The sequence below is a fragment of the Trachemys scripta genome, chromosome 3, assembly GCF_013100865.1.
Source record: "Trachemys scripta elegans isolate TJP31775 chromosome 3, CAS_Tse_1.0, whole genome shotgun sequence".
In the NCBI taxonomy this organism is placed as follows: Eukaryota; Metazoa; Chordata; order Testudines; family Emydidae; genus Trachemys; species Trachemys scripta.
This window is the reverse complement of record NC_048300.1, coordinates 168,192,352-168,215,150: the sequence shown is the minus strand read 5'-3', so window position 1 is coordinate 168,215,150 and position 22,799 is coordinate 168,192,352. Positions and strand designations below refer to the sequence as shown.

The 22,799-nt window shown below is 37.5% G+C and overlaps 1 protein-coding gene across 11 annotated transcripts in view; it reads left to right on the top strand.

Annotated features, from left to right (window-relative positions):
* Positions 1-22,799, top strand: part of MYT1L (myelin transcription factor 1 like) — a 384,470-nt gene that overhangs the window by 274,629 nt on the left and 87,042 nt on the right. For 7 of the 11 annotated variants that reach the window (XM_034766417.1, XM_034766420.1, XM_034766422.1 and 4 more), the window contains 5 exons: positions 2,803-3,780; positions 8,367-8,501; positions 11,471-11,561; positions 13,960-14,067; positions 17,494-17,705. In XM_034766417.1, the coding sequence (XP_034622308.1) occupies positions 2,803-3,780; positions 8,367-8,501; positions 11,471-11,561; positions 13,960-14,067; positions 17,494-17,705 (1,524 nt within the window). The remainder of the gene's footprint in view (positions 1-2,802; positions 3,781-8,366; positions 8,502-11,470; positions 11,562-13,959; positions 14,068-17,493; positions 17,706-22,799) is intronic. The other 4 variants (XM_034766416.1, XM_034766424.1, XM_034766426.1 and 1 more) reach the window with 3 other exon arrangements.

Sequence of the window (22,799 nt, the reverse complement as noted above, 5' to 3'; positions counted from 1 at the left end):
TAATAAATGTTTCCCTAGAAACATAATTGTTTTTAAAGAAATATAAAGTAGGAGACAAATAGTAACTGAAGGATTAAAAGAGTTTATTCCCATTTCCCTCATCAAAGATTCAAACATTTCACTTTCTTCTTCTCCTCCACTTGCCCCTCCTCCTTCTTTTTTGGGTTGAATGGGCATGAGAGCTTAAATGGATAAAACCAAACTAACAGAATAAATAATATTAAAGTTAAGCTTTTACCCAGCTTCACAAGCACTCAAAAGAAATTTATGTCTTTACTCAGGAAATAAGTGATTCATATTTTGGCTTTGCACTATAGTATAGGCAAAGTGCTGCACACTCATCCATTGGTAATCATCCATATGTCATTCAAGTCAAAACACCAACTCAGAATTCAAAGGTTCAAAAGGTGTTGTGTGGAACACTCAGTGCACACATGACCAGTCCTAATATGAATGAACTGAGAGAATATACATCTTCATGACCTGTCTTTCAATATGCTGTTAAACATATGCTGGCTTCACAACAGCTTTTGGAAGTTAAAGTCTTAGGCTTGAAGACATCAGCATTTTTCAGAGGTGTAGCTTACTGCCCCATTAATTGCTCTCACTGTTACTTCTTTCACCTCTGGTTGCCTGTCAGACACAACTGCAAGAAGTACTACGTGAAAGCAGCAGTTTCCACTGAATATTCTTCATACAGATGGTCCTGGGCCATAATATTTCAGTAATGTGAGATTCGTTTATAAATTTCATTTTAGAATATGATCATTAGAGTATTAAGCACATTTGATTTTCTTATTCCACAGACTAATTGTCTAACTTAACTACCTACTTCTATGCAAACACATAAAACGGAAATTTTTTAAATAGCTGAACTCTATCCCCAAGTCCTGCACTGAGAAAACCAAGTTCTGACGCACTTCAATTTTAGTGAACTGAAGCCATCAGAATTTTGGCTATCACAAAAATAATAGACTTGTAAACTAAAATAATACCAAGATTGACAATAAAAATGGGTTTGATGACAATGACTTATCACCTGAATATAACACACATCTTTGCTTGTCAATAATCCGCTATACTATTTAATTAGCTAATGTAGTTTGCACAATATACTACCCTCGGATCTCTGCTCTTCCTTTCGTAGACACACCCTAATCCATGATGTATATCAGTTCTGCTGCTTAATGACAGCCTCCTCTCATCCCAGGATCCCCAAGCACTGTGTAGAATGAACACTAGCATGTGGCTGAAGTATTATATTTCTCACTGTTGAGCTTTGTATTTAAAATTCTGATTTATTCTTTTGTCCGCCAACCTGCAGAAAATATTCTTTTATGCCAAAAGCATGCCTGTCAGCAAATTTTAGTATATTAAATTCTCCTGCTACCTGAAATTTCCCACTACATTTTGTTTAACCCAAAGCACAAAGGTCACAGCTTAGAAATTGTTATATCTACAATTGTACCCAAATACATCCGAGTCCCTATGATGTTAGCTTATGCTGATGAGCCAGCTCTTGAGCTGGTGCAAATCAGCATAACTCCATTGATTGAACTGGCCCAGTGTGTCATTCTAATTACTAAATGGGAGAAGTCCTTTTTTAAAAAAAAATGTGAGTTACTGTTACATATAAGTGCTTGCAGCAAATATTCAAAATGTTTGAGTAGCTGAGTGTCAAAATATATTTTATATTGTGTTTTTAGTCAATAACAATTGACCTATGTTTATTTAAGAACTTGTGATGGTGATGCACATTAATTTTGAATTACCATGAGATATATTCAAGGGTATCCCTGGTATCTCAGAGTGACTCATTCTATTCACAAAGTTGCCCCTCTGTTACTCACTAGTTATTGGAGCAGAACTCAGTAAAACAGAGTTACTATGTGTCATCTTGTGATATTGTGATGTACAGGATAACAAGTCAACACAGGAGTTATCTAATGTGGCCTTTGTATAGACAAGACACTTTGGATTGAAACCAATGTCATGTATGTAAGCGAATCTAAATTGGGGATAGTGTAACTACTTACACTTATATTGTACATACTGTTATTTCTACTTTCCTTTTATGTAATGATTATCTAACAGTTTTTTGCTTGTTCATAGTTTGCAATAGCTAAGCAATAGATTTTGAATTCTAGCTACGGGTGCACTTATGGAAATGTATTTGTACCTCTTTGTGTACTTGTCTTGACAGTTGTTTTTCATATAGCACTAATTGTGTATACGGTGCTTATATAAGAACCAATTCTCTTTTGGTGTACATTAATTAATTAATTAAGAAAACAGACCCTATAACGCTCACTCCTTTGAAAAGATGGGAGTGAGGAAAGTTAAACCAACCTAAGAAAATATAATAGTTTGAATAATATAATTATAAAATAAGCCCAATAAAACTATAAATAAAGAAGAGAAAGGAGGAATAGAAGAATTTATGCCTTAATATTTTAGAAATAATGCCAATAATAAAATTTTTGTAAAAATTGTCTTTTTTCCTGCATAATTAATAGTTTATTATATGATAAATGAAATAAATTAATGGTGCATAGAAAATATATAAAAAATGCCCTTTGGGGCTTTACTGATATTCATTTGCTTAATACCAGTGGTTTCTAATTACCTCAACATGGGTCTTAGTGTTCTAGAGCTACTGTATGATAAACAGTGTTTGACTTGCAGTTTGTTTTCTGTCCATGCTATTGCAACAACAGTTCCAATTCTAGCCACTTTTTTCTTTTCTTTTCCTTTTTCTTTCTTTCTTTGTTTCTTTCTTTGTTTCTTTCTTTTTTTATGCAGAAGACCATCAAATGAATTGTCACAATACTCGAATAATGCAAGACACAGAAAAAGATGATAACAATAATGATGAGTATGATAATTATGATGAACTGGTGGCAAAGTCATTGTTAAATCTTGGCAAAATTGCAGAGGATGCAGCATACAGAGCCAGGACAGAATCAGAAATGAACAGCAATACATCTAATAGTCTGGAAGATGATAGTGACAAAAATGAAAATATTGGTCGGAAAAGTGAGCTGAGTTTAGATTTAGACAGTGATGTTGTTAGGGAAACAGTGGACTCCCTTAAATTATTAGCACAAGGACATGGTGTAGTGCTTTCAGAAAACATTAACGACAGAAATTATGCAGACAATATTTCACAGCAAGATAACAGGAATATGAACTTTGTAATGCTAGGGAAGCCTATGAACAATGGACTTATGGAAAAAATGGTGGAGGAGAGTGATGAAGAGGTGTGTCTCAGCAGTTTGGAATGCTTAAGGAACCAGTGTTTTGATCTGGCTAGGAAACTCAGTGAGACGAACCCACAGGAAAGAAATCAGCAACAAAATATGAATGCTCGTCAACATGTCAGGCAAGAAGATGACTTCCAAGGAAGAACGCCAGATCGGAATTACTCTGACATGATGAACTTAATGAGGCTTGAAGAACAGTTGAGTCCCAGATCTAGAACTTTTTCTAGCTGTGCAAAGGAGGATGGGTGTCATGAAAGAGATGATGATACCACCTCTATTACTTCAGACAGGTCTGAAGAAGTTTTTGATATGACAAAAGGTAACTTAACCCTGCTTGAGAAAGCTATTGCTTTGGAAACTGAGAGAGCAAAAGCCATGAGGGAAAAAATGGCAATGGAAGCTGGAAGGAGGGATAATATGAGATCATTTGAGGAGCAGCCTCCGCGACAACTTTCTGGGGATGACAGGAAGCCTAAATCCAGTGACGGCCATGTCAAAAAGCCATATTATGGTAAAGGTAATATTTCTATATACCGTATGTTGTGTCATGAAAAAGTGTGAGCTAACGTGATAATAAGTGATGCTTAGAACTCTAATGTGAAGTCATTGTTTATTTAATTTGTATGACTATGGCGTGATTCTAAAATAGCATCATGCTGTGATTACCTAATAGAACAACTCATTCTACAGTGTTAGAAACATGTACAGTATTTCAGTGCGATATCATTTGGCTAAATAGAAAAACATAACTTTTCAGGGAAACAAAACAAATAAGAGATCATGTTGAAAGAGGCAAAGATGATTCTAAAGGGTATTATGATTACAAATATGAGGAGAATTGCATTGCATACTCTATTGAATGGTGGGGATTTATGTAGCGGTTAGTCAATCAGCTATGAAGTGCATATTTTACAGATTGGATTGGGTAGGTGGCATCATGATTTATAAAATTATCATCAAATGACAGTTATTGATGAAGCCTCTCCCATCTAAAACGTAGAGTTGCCTGATAGAAATTGAACAGTATCAGAATGACCGATAACATAAGATAGGGGCAGTGACTGCACATTAATTATCTTAAGATACTAAGGTAATGGAAACCATTTGCTATGCAAGGCATAGTGTGGCCTGGGCTGAGATCAATAGCAATTTCTTTCTTATATGCATTCCACTTCACTGGTTTCATTCCATTGTGGAAACAGTTAAGGTGCTGCCTTAACCATAATTATATATATATAACTATATATATATATATATATAAAGTTAATTTTTAAATATGTTTTAATTTAAAGAATTATCCTAGTAATGGTGTGTTAATATTAACATACCACTTTGTATGTGTCCACATATATATGCATAAGGGCTCTGTCCTATACAGCATTCAATACCTCCCGAAATTGTTGAACACCCTGAATTCCTATTGACTTTAATGGAAGTTGAGGGCTCTGCATTTCTAAGGAGGTGTTAAGCATGTTGCTGGATTGGTTATATATTGTATTTCTTATAGAAACACCTGGTTTCATCTCTATAATTTAGACTGTGGGTTAGGGGTTGTGGGTTATTTTGTTTTTTCCATTATAAACCTCTGATTTCAAAGGGTGATAACATGGCCATAAAATCTGGCTGTGAGATTAAAGTTGGCACACCACATCTCAGATCAGGAGATTTTTGATTTTATAAACAAGTTTTAAGGGGGGACAATGGCCAGTCTCTTATAAGTTATACAAACAGGAACATGAAAGTTATTGGTTTCAGAAACTCATCTGCAATGTAGCTTAGAAATTTTGTTTGCTTTCAGACACAAAGATTGTAGTCCATTGTATGAACTAGTAATGTTGGGTGTTTGGGGAAGACATTTTTTAAGTTTAGTTAAACAGTTATTCCATAGCCACCTGGATTTTTCTATTGTTTGCATGTGACACATACTAGGTATATGTTCCTTTCTTAATGTGTGTATGTAACAAAACCAAACAGAACATGGCAAACCAGTGCTGACATCTTAAAATCCTTAAAACAGTGTTTTCCAGATCTGCCAAGCCACGAATGCTTAGGAAAACAGAAACATATATCTCTGCAGTTGCCAAAGAATTAATCTAGAAGTAGTGGAAATATGGGCTTCTTATTTCAGTGATTTCTAGAGCTTCCCTGATGCCAACCTACTTCTAAGGAACTGCCTGATGAATTGGAGATAGGCCCAAACACAACCCTTGAATACAAAGAAAAGCCCTGAAATTTATGGTAGTTTGGATCAGGAAACTTTACAGCTGTGACCCTTCTCTCTTTTTCATAGAAGAAAGGCTGGAGGAGAGAGGGAGGAGAATGATTCCTTCCTCACTCTAGAGAAGATTGAGAAAAACAAAATATTGCAGTGAATTAGAGGGGGGATGAAAGAAAGGGAGTTATTTATGTCATTCATTCTCATATCACATATAATCTCCCAAACATGCTTGCAAAAGTTCTCTAAGGAGATGAATGATACAATTAAAGGGAAATTGTAACTCCTGTCTTCTCTCTTCAGGAGCTCTGCTCTCAGAGATCACTGAAACAACAAAGGCATGGCAAGCCACATTTTTTTCCGCCATTTAAAATTTTCCAGATACTCTTTCCTCCAAGACTGATGACTTTTAAAACCTTGTGACCCAGCTTGGGCAAGCTTTGCTCGGGCAAAACTTCTACTATGGCAAGGATTGAGTGAGGATTTCAGGATTAGGCTCTTAAAAAAATTAAAAACAATAAAGTGGTATTCTCGATTGAATGAAGGGATTCAATAAGAGACGATCAGCTAGTCAAAATATTTATGCATTTATATTGAGAGGTGACTATAATCCTGAGCCCTAAGTTTTCTGCATAGTTGCATAGAGTTTTAGCTGGATGTCTTCTATTAAGTCAATGGGAAATTGTGCAAATAAAATTCCATGCAAGTTTCGGAAATGTAAGATTAGTGCGCAGCATCTTTTCTGACTTGCTAGACCATAAAGGCTCTTTTGGAGCTCATAAACCCTATTATTCTAAGGATCTGAAAACTCAGGAGAATTTGCATGACCAGCTCCTCAGCTGGTCTAAATTCGCATTCCTCCATTGACTACTATAGAGCTACAGAGTTTACATCAGCTGAAGTTCTAGTCCATGGACTCTAGAGAAGCCATTATGGTCTATTGTGTTATTCATCTGCATTTTAATAGTCCTTGAATACTGGTATATTTACATTATACTTATTTTATTTATTTTTATTATTCACTTATCTAACACTTTCCCCACATTTCAATGTGCTTTATACAAAGAGTTGTACAGAGTTGTGTGTGAGAATGAAAATGGGACTGGTGGTCTAGTGGTCTCAGCACAGGTATATGTGGCAGAAACTCCTGAGTTCTAATTCTAGCTTTGATACTGACTCCTTCTGTACCCTTGCGTTTAACTGCTAAAACTCAATTTCCCAAAGTGTAAACTGGGGATAATGGTATTGACTTACTTCACAGGGGTTTTGTGATGTTTATATGACTGGACAGAGCTTTGAAGATGAAATTTTGTAAATAAATACATTTACCGTTGAACAGCAGAAAACATAGTACTGTATGTTACATACATGCAAACTAGAATAAAACATTAGCAATTAAAAATGCATTTGTGACAGCTAAGTTTAAAGTGTGATCTTAAAAGTTAATATTGGAAATTAGGCCAGGAGAGCAATCACCATGTGATAAAGAGTTTCTCATAAGCCAAGATGGTTGAGCAAGGGTTTGGAATTTAGAATATGCAACCACATGAGAATATAAAAATAAAAATCTGCAATTGAATGTGAACTGTAGGTAGTATGTACGCTTTATCTACTAAAAAGAGATTGTACCCAAATCTCTAGAAGTACTTAATGGGTCCCTTGATGTCACTGGGGTTGTACCTGCTCAACAAGGGCTGAATTTTACCATAAGACTTAATAGAAATCTAATAGCAAAACCTTATTTCCAAAGAAAAAAAGCATAAATCCTGCAGTGAAGAAATTACAGGAGCAGCATAAAATATATAAAAGATGATAGATCAGTTTGGGTTCTGAATTCAGAAGATTGATGATGAATTAGAATAGGTGATGATGTTTGCTCTTAGCTATTAACTTAGAATAAGACAGAATCTTTGTAGCCAGAGTAGCATGAACCTTTTTTCTTAAATACTGGTGTATAAATCAGTTCTATTCGCCAAAATCGGGCAACAGTGTTAAAGATGATGTGGTGTAGCTTGTATTACGTGCTGAGTTGGAAGCCTTGGGATGTTACTTTACAAATGTTCTATTACAGGAAACAAACTGATGAAATATGTGATCAAGTTCTAGTTCAGAAATAATTTCACCAGTAGTTCCATTACTTTCTTGGCAGAAAATAATAGTTTATTGAACAGAAGTCTCCTTAGGCCCTTTCGTTGACTTGTAAACAAAGAAACAAACTGCATTATAGAAGTTTATTAATCTTTTAAGCTTATGAATAGACAAACTTTATAGATGCATGATTATAATGGCCCAAATTCAAAATAAGGGATTGTTACATCTGATTAGCTCTTTTACCCCATCATGGCTTATTGGAGGACAAAATGCTTTTATATGCTTTTGTATTCTACTACTTCATAAAGAATTTAGGGAAATCAGCGTCATCTGCTTAGAGTGAGTTTGAATAAGGATATATTTGTGCTGAATCTTTGAATCAGTATGCTAAGGAGCTGGGTCTGCTAACCTCAAGAGACTGAACTTCTATGACAGTACATTTGCAGGCTTCAGTACATCAAGCGAAAAGAAAGGGGGGAACCATCTAACAGTTTCAGAGTGTCCTTACACTCTTAAGCTGATGCTTGCCAGCAGAACATTGATTGACAGTGGTGTGGCTTTGCTGTAAGAAGGTCACTACCCAATCACTATGATAAGTATTGCTGTGATCATAGGAGCCTGCAGTATGAAAAGAAGATAATGGGGATAAAAGTGACAAAATTGTTTTAAGAAGCAGCAGTTTTTTCTTCTAGTATTTTTAAGAACATTTACCAAAGAATAACTTACAACATTAAATGAACCTTCTTACAGAAATTTGGAAAGCATAATTCATTTGACACATTTGTTGTAAATTATAGATCCCTCAAGAACAGAAAAGAAAGAGAGCAAATGTCCTACCCCTGGGTGTGATGGAACTGGCCATGTAACGGGGCTTTACCCCCATCACCGCAGTTTGTCAGGATGCCCACACAAAGATAGGGTCCCTCCAGAAAGTAAGTCCACATTGTTTCATGGAAACTGGGGATAAAACTCCAAAGATTTTTCTAGCATGCTTTTTAAACCTTTTTTTATTTCCATTTTATGGTATGGTATGTCTCAGTTAAGCATCCTGTTCTGTGCTATAGTTTTTTTCTTTATTCCATCATTTTCATATCTCTATTAACTTTTAAACTAAAAAGAACAACTTTTAAAGCTGTATTCTTTGATTCTGATAATGTTAGGTTATTTTTAACAGATGCATTCAATCTGCAGAGAAAGATTTTCAGAAACACTGCACTGCTTTTACTTCTGAGTGCTGATGTCACAGCATGACCTTCCCTGTTGTTTAGTGCAAAAACAATTGTGCTTTCAAGTTTGAAAAACTCACCACCCATTTTATTTGTGTGTTTATTTATTTGGAGACATAATGAACAAATTTACATTATAAAAGAGAGAGAGATTGAGAGACAGAGAGAGAGAGAGATTGAGAGAGAGAGAGAGAAAGAATTTGGCCCTTTAGTAGTAGTATCCAGGGTTTTGAGCCATATTCTCTTGTCGTTTACATGGGTGCATCTTCCCTTAAAGTAAATTAATTCTGTGAGGACTGCAGTCAAAGGAAGTTGCACTTGTGTAGAAGAAAGGAGGATTTGGTCTTGAAAGTTTAAGCTAGATCCTCAGATGGTATAAATTGGTATAGTTCCACTCAAGCTAACTGAGCTGTTCTGATTTATACCAGCTGAGGAACTGGCTAGGGTCTGATTCTCTTTCTTACTTTCACTGGTGTAAAACGGGAGTTATATCATTGAATTCTGTGTGCCTGTCTCTCCATTGTCTTGCAAATTGAGGAGTAATTTATACCTGTGTAAATTAAAATGGGTGCAAAACCCATCCAAATCAGAAGGGCAACATTTGACACACATTTAGGGTGACCAGACAGCAAATGTGAAAAATCAGGACAGTGGGTGGGGGGTAATAGGAGCCTATATAAGAAAAAGACCCAACAATCTGGATTGTCCCTATAAATGGGGACATCTGGTCACCCTACACCCATTTTGCACAGGTGTCCAGAAGCGTCCATGCAGAAAAGAATCAGACTGAATGGAATTTCACTGGTATAAAACCAGTGCAAGTGAAAAGAGAATCAGGCCTCTAAGACTTACCCCTTAGCAGACTATGAGCCTGATTCACCACTGCAAAACTCCAGTTTTACAATGGCATAACCGTGTTGATGACAGTGCATTTACTGACATAAAACTGGAATAAGGCAGGTCTGAATTAGGCCCCAAATCTCCAAGAAAGATGTAGTCTGAGAAAGGGAAGCCAGAAGTGTTGTAGCGCAGAGAGAGAGAGAGAGAGAGAGTCTAACACAAAGTCTTCTCTTTCATAGCAGGGTTGTTCTTTCTAGAATTAAGATAATGAGGATGTACTTTAGGGAAGCTCAAGGCATCTTGGTTGGTCTGTGAACACAGCAGATTAAACAAATTAATTTTTCCATTTTTGTAATTTGACCTGTAATTTTCTGAAGCACAAATATTTTCTCAGGTGCTCAAAGTTCTCTCTCGTTTTTTGTTAATGGTGAAAATAAAGCTCTTTAGAAGATGTTGTAAATCAAAGAAGAATATAGCTTTAAACTGTTTGCATGTTCCGTAGTTACTAAAATGAAAAAGGTGAGCTCATCTTTTTATTTATTTATTGAACTAATTTTCCTGTTATGCTGGCCTTGTGAAGCATGTTTCAAGAACAGCTTTGAATAGCAGGAATTTCAGAATAAAGCTTTTGCATCTGCACACATTTTAATACACTGCCAGTGGTGGTGGTAATGGTGGTGATGATGATCTTTGAATCAGTCTCTATGGGTTAAATCCTCAAGTGTCTGCTTGGTTTTTATTCAATTCTTACTCAGCCAAAGCACTCGCTGATTTCAGCAGAGTTTGTCTGAGTGAGAACTAAACAATGACTGCATCCCAAGTGAATAAAATGGGAGCTATTTGGAGGGGCTGAATGACCTAGTTCTGTGCATTAATGCACTAGCCATCCAGCTTTAGAGACATGGATTCAGATATGTCTCTTGTCATACAAAAGGAAAGGTCCCAGTCTAGTTCCTGTTTAATGTACCTCCATTTTACAAAACCTCTTGATAATTTGGCCCATTATAGCAAGAGTGTTGAAATTCAGAAGAGAATTGCCTTGAAAGAATTTGTGGGTAAATTTTGCACCCAACTTGCTTAAGCCAATCCTACCTATTCCTTACTCTCAGGGTTAATCACTCCACCAGCCCTCAACTTTACAAAGTGCTTACTGCTTAGGAGTTTCTTTTCCATTTTTTTTTCTTCAATTTGCATCCTTATAATTTAAGATCTATTGAGAATTAAAATAAAGAGAAAGGGACCAATTCTGCCCTCATGCTTACATGTGTAGTAACTTCCATTGACTACAGCCATTTAACTGTGGGCAGAACTGGACTCTAGTAAAATTGAATTGACTTGCATAATTAGGGTCAAATTCTGCTCTCAGTTTTACTGATGTAAATCTGGAGTACCTCAATTTTTATTGGTATCACTGAGAGCAGATTTTGGCTCTCATACTGTATTATATCTGCATAAAACTGTATTACACAATCACAATCCACACTTTATTACTGGGCTGTTCCCAATCCACCTGTTACTATTGAGCTGATCAGTGTTCGGCATTTATGTATGGAGAGGATGTTGGGAGTTTCCTGCTTCACCATCACACCAGAGACACATTCATTATTAGATTCTGTAATTTCCATAACTCTCACCGTACAGTGTTACCTGTGTTAATGAGCATAAGGTCACGACACCTCCTTCCCTCATCAGACTTTATTGGTTACGTGTATTTTGAGGAATGCTGGTCATTAATGAATCCTGGTTGGTTTTTAAATGGTTTCATATATACTGGGACTTGATTTTTTTTTTCTTGCTTTCATACGCTGCTGTTTTCTCTTACTCTCCTTGTCAAGTTCTTGCCATGCATGAAAATGTTCTTAAGTGTCCTACACCAGGCTGCACAGGTCGGGGCCACGTAAATAGCAACAGGAATTCTCACAGAAGGTAAGGAAGCCATCACTGGACTATAGTCTACAGAGAACACTGCTTCAGAGCTGCAGCACTTCTGGCAGTCTGTTCTGAGAGTGTGTGTATATGTGTATGTGATTTTGTTCTTTTGTTTTAAAGATGGCAGATGGTGCTTAGTGTGCTTTATTTATTCATTTTGCATCATAAAATCCTTAAACTTATTTTACAATGTGAAGATATTCTGTACAGAATTAATTTGATTCATGTAAGATACTTTTTAAGCATCGCTTGCTTGTTTTTATTTATTTTTTTAACTTCACTAGAGTTGTATTAAAAGAAGCATATGACCCTTACATTGAAAGTAATAGAAGAAGGAAAAAGACTGTAAACACGATCAAGACCAGGACAGAGTAATGGTTCATATAATGTTCATCTTTATGAGTGATGACTCCATACTGCGTGAAAAATTCCATTCTAATCATAAGAACAATTTTGTATGAATAAATAAGAAAAAGCATTTCAATACATATATATTACACAATTTAAAGTTTTCTATCATCCATGGGCTCAACCTGAAGACCATATTTAGGCAAAAATTAATTAGAATTTTGCCTGAATAAGAAACAATATGGAAAAGTACTTTTGATTTTCAAGATGAGGAAAGCAATAGAATTAATAGAAATTATTCTAGAAACCTATAGAATTCCATAGAAAATGATACTTTTCTATAGAGTTTTTTAATCATCCTATTGAATGGACCTTATTTTCTGTTACGTCCTAGGGATTATTTTTAAAAACCTATAGAAAAGTTATCATTTCTATTATATTTTATGACTTTTCCATAAGGAAATTGAGGTCTACGTTGTAGCTTCCAATGGCAAAACCCAGGGAAGGTAGGCAGAGATCACAGAAAACTACCCAAGGTTCCCATTACTGAGCTCCTTTTAACATTCACTGTAGCAAGATGGCTTAGGAGACCACAGAGGGTACTGGTGGTATAGTCCTCCACACTTACAGAGCTCTGGCTTCACCGAGAGTTCTTATCTCAGCTCCATGGATTCCCTTGCAGAGGACCAATCTCTTTGGAATGCTCTGTGGCACCTCCTTCTTCTCTGGAACTATGCAGCCATTGGATGCTCCCACTAATGTCATGCAGCACAAGCAGCAAAAGCTTCGAAAGGGACTCCATGGCAGCTAATGCTGCAACAGCACTAACTTCTGTTTGGATATCTGCTAGGATATCTCCGGTGTCTGAAGAGGAGCATGTCATTGGAGAGCAGCTGCCGCGGGCACTAATCTGAAACTGTGCAGAGCCCCCCAACCTTTCCCCCTGTGAAACTGAGACAGAGGGGTTTCCATTGGCACCCAGGGAGGAGTGGAGGGAGCATTCAGCTCACCTCTTTCTGCAGCTTTTGGGGCATTTTGCTCTGCTTTCTTTCTTTTTTTTTCCCCTTCCTTCTTTTTTTCTTCTGTTGAGAGGGAAGCATCTGGGCCTGAATAAGATTTCAAGCTGAGCCCTTTTGAGAGGCACCTCTGTCTCTAGTTTAAAACCCTGTGCCACAGAGTGCACTGATTTGCCTTTCACTTTAATTTCTTTTCCTGTGGAGAACACAAGGAGCTGCGGTCACATAAGTATGCAACAGACAATAACGAGAAAAAGACCCCTCCATTGTCAGGTCACAGGATTTTACAGATTCACTAAGAGCACCATCTGCTGGTACCAGGATATTTATTTTCCTCTATTCTAAATCTTTTCCAGCAGAAGCAGACTTATTACTATCACTTCAAAAATAGTTCAGCATTTGTAAATTAGAGTTCAAGTCCAGGCGTCTTGGTTCTTTTCATGTTATATTATCTGAGACTAGAACGACCTTTAGTGGTTTAACTTCATGAATAAACAGCAAGAAAATATATTTTTGATATAGCTTTTAGAGACACTCTGTCAAATTCTCCACTGATTTATACCCCTCACAACCTAATTGAAGTTAATGAGGCTGAATGAGGTGTGAAGCAGCACAAAATTTCATCTGTATTGTGTTGACATTGAATAATCTTCATCAACCATTTCAGTGACAAAATGTATATGAACAAAAGGGCCAAGTTCTGCTAACAAAGCCGCACAATAAATGTTGGCTTATATTCTCCTCTTCCTACCTGAATGCCTATTAACTGACATCCTTGAGAGTTCTGCCTATGTACAGTAGGAGGAGAAGAATATTGGATATGAGATCGTCCATGCAACTTTGGAAGCAGAATGTTGCTCAAGGACAGGAAGTCTATTCTAGAGGAAATGTATGACAGAAAAGGTGCTGGAAACTTTTTTCCTCCAGATTCTTCCTCGTGCTGACTAAGGAGGAGAAGGAGTAATTGGATCAGTGCTATAATGTGAAATTGCTCAGGAAAAGACAATTAAATTTCCTTTCTGTAATTGCAGCCTCTCTGGATGTCCTATTGCTGCAGCAGAGAAACTGGCTAAAGCTCAAGAGAAGCATCAGAGCTGTGATGTGTCAAAATCAAACCAGGCATCAGATCGGGTTTTAAGGTATTAGAAATCACTATAATACTTAATACTATGCAAAATTCATCACACATTAAGTTAATCTGAGCATTTATATTTATATACGTTGTATATACATATATATCTCCCTTAAAGAAGAGTTTAGAATTAGGGCTTCTGGATCCAATTTTCTCAGCATTATTTCCCAACAAATTTGCATGGGGGTGGGCTGGTAATTATTTTGGCAAATACATGTAAAGCCTGAAAAGCTCATTTTTGTCTTAGGCATTGTTTGGTGTAAAGCTGACTGCTGGAGTGCAAAGTCTAAGAACAGTGTGAAAAAAAGTTGGTATCTTTTGGGAATAAACTAATATTTACCGGTAAGTCTTGTTTTCTTCAGCAGGCTTTTACTAGTAAATATCAGTTTAAATGAAAACCAGAAGCCCTACTTGCAGTACTAAATTGGCAGCATATCTTTTTATGGAAAAAATACCTGATCTAGTTTAGGTTCCAAAAACACTTAAGGGTTAGTTCATTGTCTCTGTTTTGCTCCCTCCCCTACAGAAGGGATTAAAAGAATGGAAATACCATTCCATTGATTTAAAATTTGATGGAGGGAGGAGATTGAACTAATCTGGCATCATCACCCCCTCTCCATGCATTTGGGACTCAGCATTTATCCTATGCAGAATCCAGCTCTGCACTATTAAATGCGCCTAGTGCTGGGCCAGATGTGGGCAGAGAAAACTGTGGCTTCTGGGGGAGCTGAGAGTTTAGGGAGCAGTGCAAAGGCATTGGACTTCAGCATGAATGTACCAGCCCTATATTGATGCCCCAAGAGCTGCAGAATTTCACCATGGATATTATGATATCTGTGTATTAGGATGGCCACATCCTTCCCTTCTCCCCGTGGGAGAATTTGAAGGACTTTCCACAACTTCAAGCACACAGAATTTCCTAGGCCTCCCATAAGTTTTCTCTCTGTCAGGTTATCATTTTGACTTAAATTTTGATAGGGTGACTTATAATGAATGTTTCTTACTGTTATCAACATCTTTCTTTTAATATTCTCTCAGTACTTCATCAAATCTTGATGGCATTTTCCAAACCCTTGTGTTCTTGTGGTTGAGAAAACAGAACGATGTCCTACATCAGGAAAGCTAACTGTTATGTAGTGAATTTGCATTTTTGTTTTCCTTTTCCCAAGTGTTTTCAGTGGCTTTATCTGGACCGGACCCAGTTCTGGTTTCACTTTTTTCAGACACTGTCCCTGATATTTTACTCAAAGATGGTGCTTTTAATAATAATAATAATAATAATAATTAATACATTATTATTATAAATATTGAACTAAATCATCAAATCTTCATTAGCACAATTACACAGGCCAAAAATGCAGTAGCTTTCACTGTTCTTTAGAGAGAAGTCACAGGAGTCAGATGCCATGTAGAGGAAGCTACTTTTCAAAAGCAGCATCTGGTTCCCTGGCAGGCTCCTTGGATAGTTGTTTTGGCAGTTTTGCTTTTGCCTCTGGGTCTGTCATGTGTTTCAGATCTTGTTAGGCAGTCTGAGTAAGACTGTCATCTCAGACACTACGTCCCTTTTACCTTTAACTCTTGGATCTATTTAAGATGAACATCCTAAGGGTTGTCTTATAAATTCCATGCACAATGATTGATTGGGAACTTTATGTGTTCCAAGTATAAATCCTGTGAACTGATCTTACACTTGTCTCCATCCCACCTGCATTCAAAATGTCTTCACTAATAAAAAAGTCAAATTCGTAGGATTTTTGCTCTGCCAAAAATTTGGGTTTTGTTTTGAATGTGCACTATGTGAATTGTATTATTTTCTTAAATGAGCCTAAACTATATTGGGCTACACCGACTGAAGATCTGGCCCATTGTATTTTGTGAAAAGTGAAGAGAAATTTTCCAAAGGAACCCAACATACAAAAGAAAATCAAAGGGTATGGTATGAATTATATAATTTCTTGGGTAATTTACACCTCAATCTCTTGTCTAAATTCTATGAAAATGAATTCATCCAGAAACGCAAACTGCTAAAAATATATTAGTATTTCTGGCTGTTTATTGTATTCCACTTCATCAGCCAGCTAGGCATGATGGCTCTTCTGCTTGTGACTAAATCAGCATTCCCCTGAATGCCCCTTCCATTTCCTCATGTTATAATTGTGGGGGAAAGAAAAAGGGCTTGATCCTCTGAGGTACCAAGCACCCGAAGTCTGCAGTTAATCACCCTAAACCTCTGTTAAAATCAGTGGGCTTTTAGGACGCTGAGCACCTCATAGGATTTGCTCTCTAGGGCCCAATCATTCAACACTTTCTCACATGAGAATTTTAGATGGTCCAGCCTAAGTCTGTATTAGTTTGCACTCCATCCCTTATGGTGCTGTGGGATCCGCCTATTGAGTGTGGTGTGTGGAGCAGCCCCAGGAGTCACAGTTCCTGCCAAAGCCTTGCATGCAGGAGGCAGAAGGAGGCAGAGAGACTGGATGACAGTTCAGAGGCAAGAGGGATTGTGTGGGTGCCTCTTGCAGATCTCCCACTGAACTGTATATTGAAGAGGCGGACCCCCAGCTTCTTTTGTGACAGGGCAAACCACATGCAAATAGAATAATAGAATCACAGAAGATTAGGGTTGGAAGAGACCTCAGGAGGTCATCTAGTCCAACCCCCTGCTCAAAGCAAGACCACCCCCAACTAAATCATCCCAGCCAGGGCTTTGTCAAGCTGGGCCTTAAAAACCTCTAAGGATGGAGATTCCACCACCTCCCTAGGTAACGCATTCCAGTGTTTCACCACCCTCCTAGTGAAATAGTTTTTCCTAATATCCAACCTAGACCTCCCCCACTGCAACTTGAGATCATTGCTTCTTGTTCTGTCATCTGCCACCACTGAGAACAGCCAAGCTCCCTCCTCTTTGGAACCTCCCTTCAGGTAGTTGAAGGCTAATATCAAATCCCCCCTCACTCTTCTCTTCTGCAGACTAAATGCTGTCGACAGAATTCAAAGGAAGCTCCCTGAGTTGAGTGGAGATCCTAGTGCTGATTTTTACTTCCAGTAACTAGAGGAATTTGTCTAAAATTTCTACCGGTCTTTCTGTCCCTCTCTACTCCACCTTCCCAAAGAGAGTATATTATTATATAATGTAATTACACAGGGAAGGAGAAACGCTTAAGTATTTTTAAAAATAGAACTTTTCACCAATTATATTGTTTTTAGTCACAGAATACATTTAGCACTATTATAATTAATTTATCCTAGGCTTTGCTCAAGAAAATATATATTGTTTGTCTGCTGAAACAACCAAACCAAACAAATACAATAATATATTGCTGTCTCTTGAGTGCAATAAATAACTCAAATTTTCTAATCTGAACTATAAATTATGCACAGACACAATAAACTGAACTGCATCTAACAAACTGTACATATCTTTAATTTCTAGGCCCATGTGCTTTGTTAAGCAATTGGAGATCCCTCAGTATGGCTACAGAAACAATGTCCCCACCACCACACCCCGCTCCAACTTGGCCAAGGAACTAGAGAAATACTCTAAGACTTCGTTTGAATATAACAGTTATGACAACCATGCCTATGGCAAGAGAGCCATAGCTCCCAAGGTGCAATCCAGGGATATATCCCCCAAAGGATATGATGGTAGGAGGTGCACACTCTTATACATGAGAGACAAGTTTACAGTTAATAATGTTGTTGTATATGTAAACTTCATAAAAATAAGACATACCTTCATGTTCATACAGTATTAAGAGGAATGCTATTCACAGCATGACATTGTTATGTTTAAGTTATTTTTAAAGACTTTTTCTAAAAAGCATTATTTTATATGGTGCTTGCTGCAGGATTGTTGCACTGATAAGAGAACATCCTTAGCTATTCAGTTCTTGGGATGTACTGAGCCTGCAAAAAAACCTAAAAAGTAGAGCCAGTCCTTGTGGCACAGTAGCAGTGTATTATGCTGCCATCTGGGAGACTTGGCCGCATGGGTTGCATTAGGAATCTTGCTCTTGTACAGTAGTTTAGGAAACTCATAAATGTAATGTGCTTGTTCTCTGGGGATGAGAAGGGAGAAAACATGGACCTAATTGCAGTTCAGCCCCCACTGATCGTCAATCAATTAAGGGCCCCTGCTCGCCTTATCCACATGATGATTCCTGTTGAATTCAGTGTGAGAACTCATGTGAGTAAGATGATTGGGATTTGGCTGAAAGTGGCATTAACACCTGTCTCTGAGGCTATTTCTCCTGGGCAGGAGAAACTGATGGTGGTGGCTGGCTGGCAGAGGAGAGGAGTTGGACCAAGGAACAAAACCCGCTAGGGCCAAAGAATGAAGGGCTGGAGTTGTCACATTTGGGGATATTCCAGACCTAACAGAATAACATCACAACATTCCCTTCCTCTTTTTCTTATGCAACATGGAACAATTTATTTTCTAGATAAATTCATCTTACAAGTTAAAGTGCTTGGGATTCCTCACTGACTAGCCTATGAAATCCCAGATTTTGTTTAGTAAATTAGGAATAAGTGTGAGTTAGTGGAACAGTCTCTGCTCTTGCCTCAAAACAAACTCTGACTTAGAAAAGTAGATGAGTGGTAAAGGAGGAAATTGTAACAGCTGCTATCCCCATCTTTCCTATGCTTTTTGATAGGTAGGTTTTCCTATGAGATAAGTAAGCAGGTTGTCTCACACTAGTAGGGTGGAAAAAGGCAGACCTTTCTGAGTAAATGTGCTTTAAACTCTCCAGTACCCACCCTCAAAGTAACAACTTAATAGAGATAGATAGCTAAATTCTGATAAGTCAACAGGTTTGCACCAATAATTTTACCTATTATGTACATGCTCTGTTTACTCGCTAGAAAGTCTATGAATATGTGTAAGTTTAGTAATCATGTTCTCGGATGTTGGAGAAAACAGCAAGAATTCATCCTGTTTGAGGACCCATTTAACAAAGCATTCAAGCACGTGCCTAACTCTTATTGAAGTGAATAGAACCTAAGAACATGGTTAAAGCTAAGCACATACTTAATGCTTTTGCTGAATTAGGCCCTAACTGATGAAGGATGATAGGGAATTACTCTACTATCTACATATACCAGTGGTTCTCAACCTATTGACCATTGTGGGCCACATATGCAGCTCTCTGTGTGTTATGTGGGCGGCATCCACACTATATATATTACTTATATGGCCCTGAGGATGTCACATGGGCCGCAGCTGTGTGCTGATTGGGCCTCAAGCGGCCCATGGGCCGCAGGTTGAGAACCATTGGCATATACACTTATCTCCCATTGATGTAAATGAGAGATACCTATACCTGAGGATAAAACCCCTTTGTCCTTGAAATAGTATTGAGGCGAGCTTGCTTTGTATGTCAACATCTCCACCAAAGAATGAGTAAGGAGTGATGGTAACACTTTTAGGAATGTGTGGCTCAGTAAATTTCTTCTCCCCCACCCCAAAGTGGAATAGGATGTTGTCATTCCTAATGGGCTTACATACTTGCTGGGTGAAAAGCTGGTATTGTGTGTGCATGTGGCTGTAAGTATAAAACCATGGGGTGAAATATGGGGTGAATGTTTTGGCCCCACTGAAATCAGTGGGTGATTTGTCATTGACTTCAATGGGGTCAGGATTTCTCCCATAGTTAAAACTAAAGTTCTATGGCCTTAGTTATTACCGGCATGAAAGGGAAGCAGCGATAACTTGCCAGTCTCAGGAAAAGATCTCTTCCTTAAGAAATGTTTTTCCTTAAGGAACTTTGCAGTTTCTAGAGCAGAGCTGGGCAATTTATTTTTCAGTGAGTAGTAAATTCACCTAAAAATGCATTTTTCAGGTCACAACAACTATGCACAAATTTAGGCTGAAAATGGTAAATAGTTTCTACTGAAAAAAATTAGGAAAAAAGAACATCAAAAATGTCAACGCAGTTCATTTTGGCCATTGTGAAGTGAAATGTTTTGTCTTTGTTTTGAAAACATTTTGTTTTGACCATTTTCAAACATTGTGTTTTGACTTTTCATTTCAAAATGGCATTTTGGAATAAATATTCAGCAATGGGCTTTTCAGTCTAGCAGAGCAAGGTATGACACAATCCAATGGCTGGAAGTTGAAGCATGACAAATTCAGACAGGAAATAAGGCATACATTTTCAACAGTGAGGGTAATTAACAATTGGAACAATTTGCCAAGAATTGTTCTAGTTTCTCCATAATTGGCAATTTTTAAATCAAGAGTGGATGTTTTTCTAAAAGATCTGCTCTAGGAATTGTTTTGGAAAAGTCCTATGGCCTGTGTTATACCAGAGGTCAGATTAGATTATCACAATGGTTCCTTCTGGTCTTTGAATCTATAAATGTTAGAAATATAGCTTTTAAAAAAAAAGGTGAAAAACCCCCAAACCCAAAATGAAACATTAAAATGAAAGATGATGGTGAACTATTCTGCTGTCTATATACACACCCATCTCCCATTAATCTAAATAGAAGTTACCTGTATGTTTGAAGGGGGAATACGCCCTTTTTTCCCCATTCAAATAGCATTGAGGCTAGCTTGGGAGGTCTATGGTATGAACCCACTCTGTATATTAGGGAAGAAATTTTTGTTTTGAAGAGGTGTTATATGTAAACTTAGTGGAGACTGGTAATTAATCAAAGCTTCATTCTGTCAAACACTCTAAGAGGAAAACAGAAATACATATAGTATTAAGGGTCTGAAAAATGAATCACTTGATGTTTGAATCTTTTAATTTTGAGGCAGCACCATGCATTGTGTCACAGACCATCAGGAAAATGTCACAGGGCTGATATATTCAGCAAATAAATGGTTGTGAGTTGTATGGACTGTGTTCTTTTTTGTGTGTGTAAGCTTTAATAATAATTACACAGGGAGAGGACTCTGTATGTTGTAGGCTATGATGCCCTGATGATGCTACAGGGGGGTCATCTTATAAAGAAGAGGGTTTGTTTGTTTGGCTTTATTTTCCCTTTGGGGACAACGTCATAATGGGCTACAATATGGGCTTATTTTATATGGCAGTAATGATGAGAATAGCTGGACCCAGTGTCCAGAGGAGTTCACAGGGTTCTGGAGTTGGGAGCTGCTCGTGCTCAGAGATAGTGGAAAGCTTGTGCAAATTTGTTCCTCTCCCCACAAGTTGTCTAGCAGTCCTCCCTGAATTCTCACCATCTCACTCCCTTGCACTGGGGCTGCACAGTCCCTGAAGAGCTCCTATGGGGTTCAGAAAAAGTGTTGGCGCTGTGATTAACTTAAACAATAAAACTGGTACCAAGGCTGCTGGTGCTGGGGATAGAGGATGCTGGAACTGGGCCTCATTCTCTCATCAAACCCCTTTGTTTGGAACGGACTGCATACCTTAATTTTGATGGGGCAGCTGCCACTCCCTAGCTTACTTAGCTATGGAGGAGCCTTTAGGATATTAGAGAAGCACTGACCCCACTGTCATCATCCCTTATGTCATTCATCAGGGGAAAGTCAGAATCTTGGAAATGGAGCTGGTTGGAGCGGCTGCCTGAGAGCTATGTGGCTGTCATTGATGGAAGAGACTGCTTTCTGCTTTCTGGTTTGCCACTCGGCCACAAAGCATAGTTGGATTACAGAGGTGCCAGCGACCCTGCACCACAGCAATGCACTAAATCACAGTTTGGCCCAAAAGCAGAACTGCAACATGTGTTTTATTTTGTATTCAGACAATGTCACTACCGTTCCCCTTCTCTGCAGATGGATTTCACTCTATCTTAATTCACTATAAGCAAGAGTCCTGAATTTCTTTTTCAAAACTAATGTGAGGTAGATAATCCAGGCTTCATTAAATGTTTAAAAACTGTACAGTGAAGGTCAAGCTAAAATGACCACAGCCATTCACATATACTTAATACATATATAATGCTTTTCACCTTCAAAGTGTTCCACAAACAATAATTTATTAATCTTCACAACACGCCTAAGATTAAATATTGTGATTGCCTTTCTATTAATGGGGAAAATGAAGCAGAAAGATGATGTGATTTTATCAAGGCCACAGAGGGAGTCTGTGTCAGATCCTGTAAGAGTTTCTTGTGGCTGATCCTATGTTGAAAGCTCTTTATTATTCCTCCCTGCTTTCCTCCCCCATCTCTCTCTCATTCTCTGTATTGAAATAGATATATAAAATGTCTTATATTATCTCATATTTAATTTAATTTTAATCAACTCTCAAATGTCTAATATGGCTGCATTTTTGTTTTGCAAGTGATAAAAAAGATATGTTATTCATTTACTTGAAATATAGTCCTAATTTTGCAAATTATGTGTGCAAAGTGGTTGCTGTTAAAAAGTCAACACTTACTATGTCAACACCGTGGTAACTGAGATACTGTACTTATTTCCTATTGTAAGTTTAGAGAATTAGTTGAGTATCTTGGCTACCAGAATGTAGCAACCATGGATAAATGCTCAGTTTTTAGTGACCAATATTGATTACTATTTTTTAAGAATGAAATTTGGTGTAAAATATGTCATGGGAAATAACTCACAGGATTATTATCTGTGAATGTGCAGAAAACAACAGTGATCCACACCTGTGTATTATATGGGTTTCCTGAGAAAACTCCTGCATCTGCTAAGAATTAAGCATTTTATTTCACTTACAGTAAACAATGACTTCATTAACTTTTCCAAAAATGTACAAATGAAAGGGATGACGTAAGGAGTATAAGATAAATTCTCCATCAGAC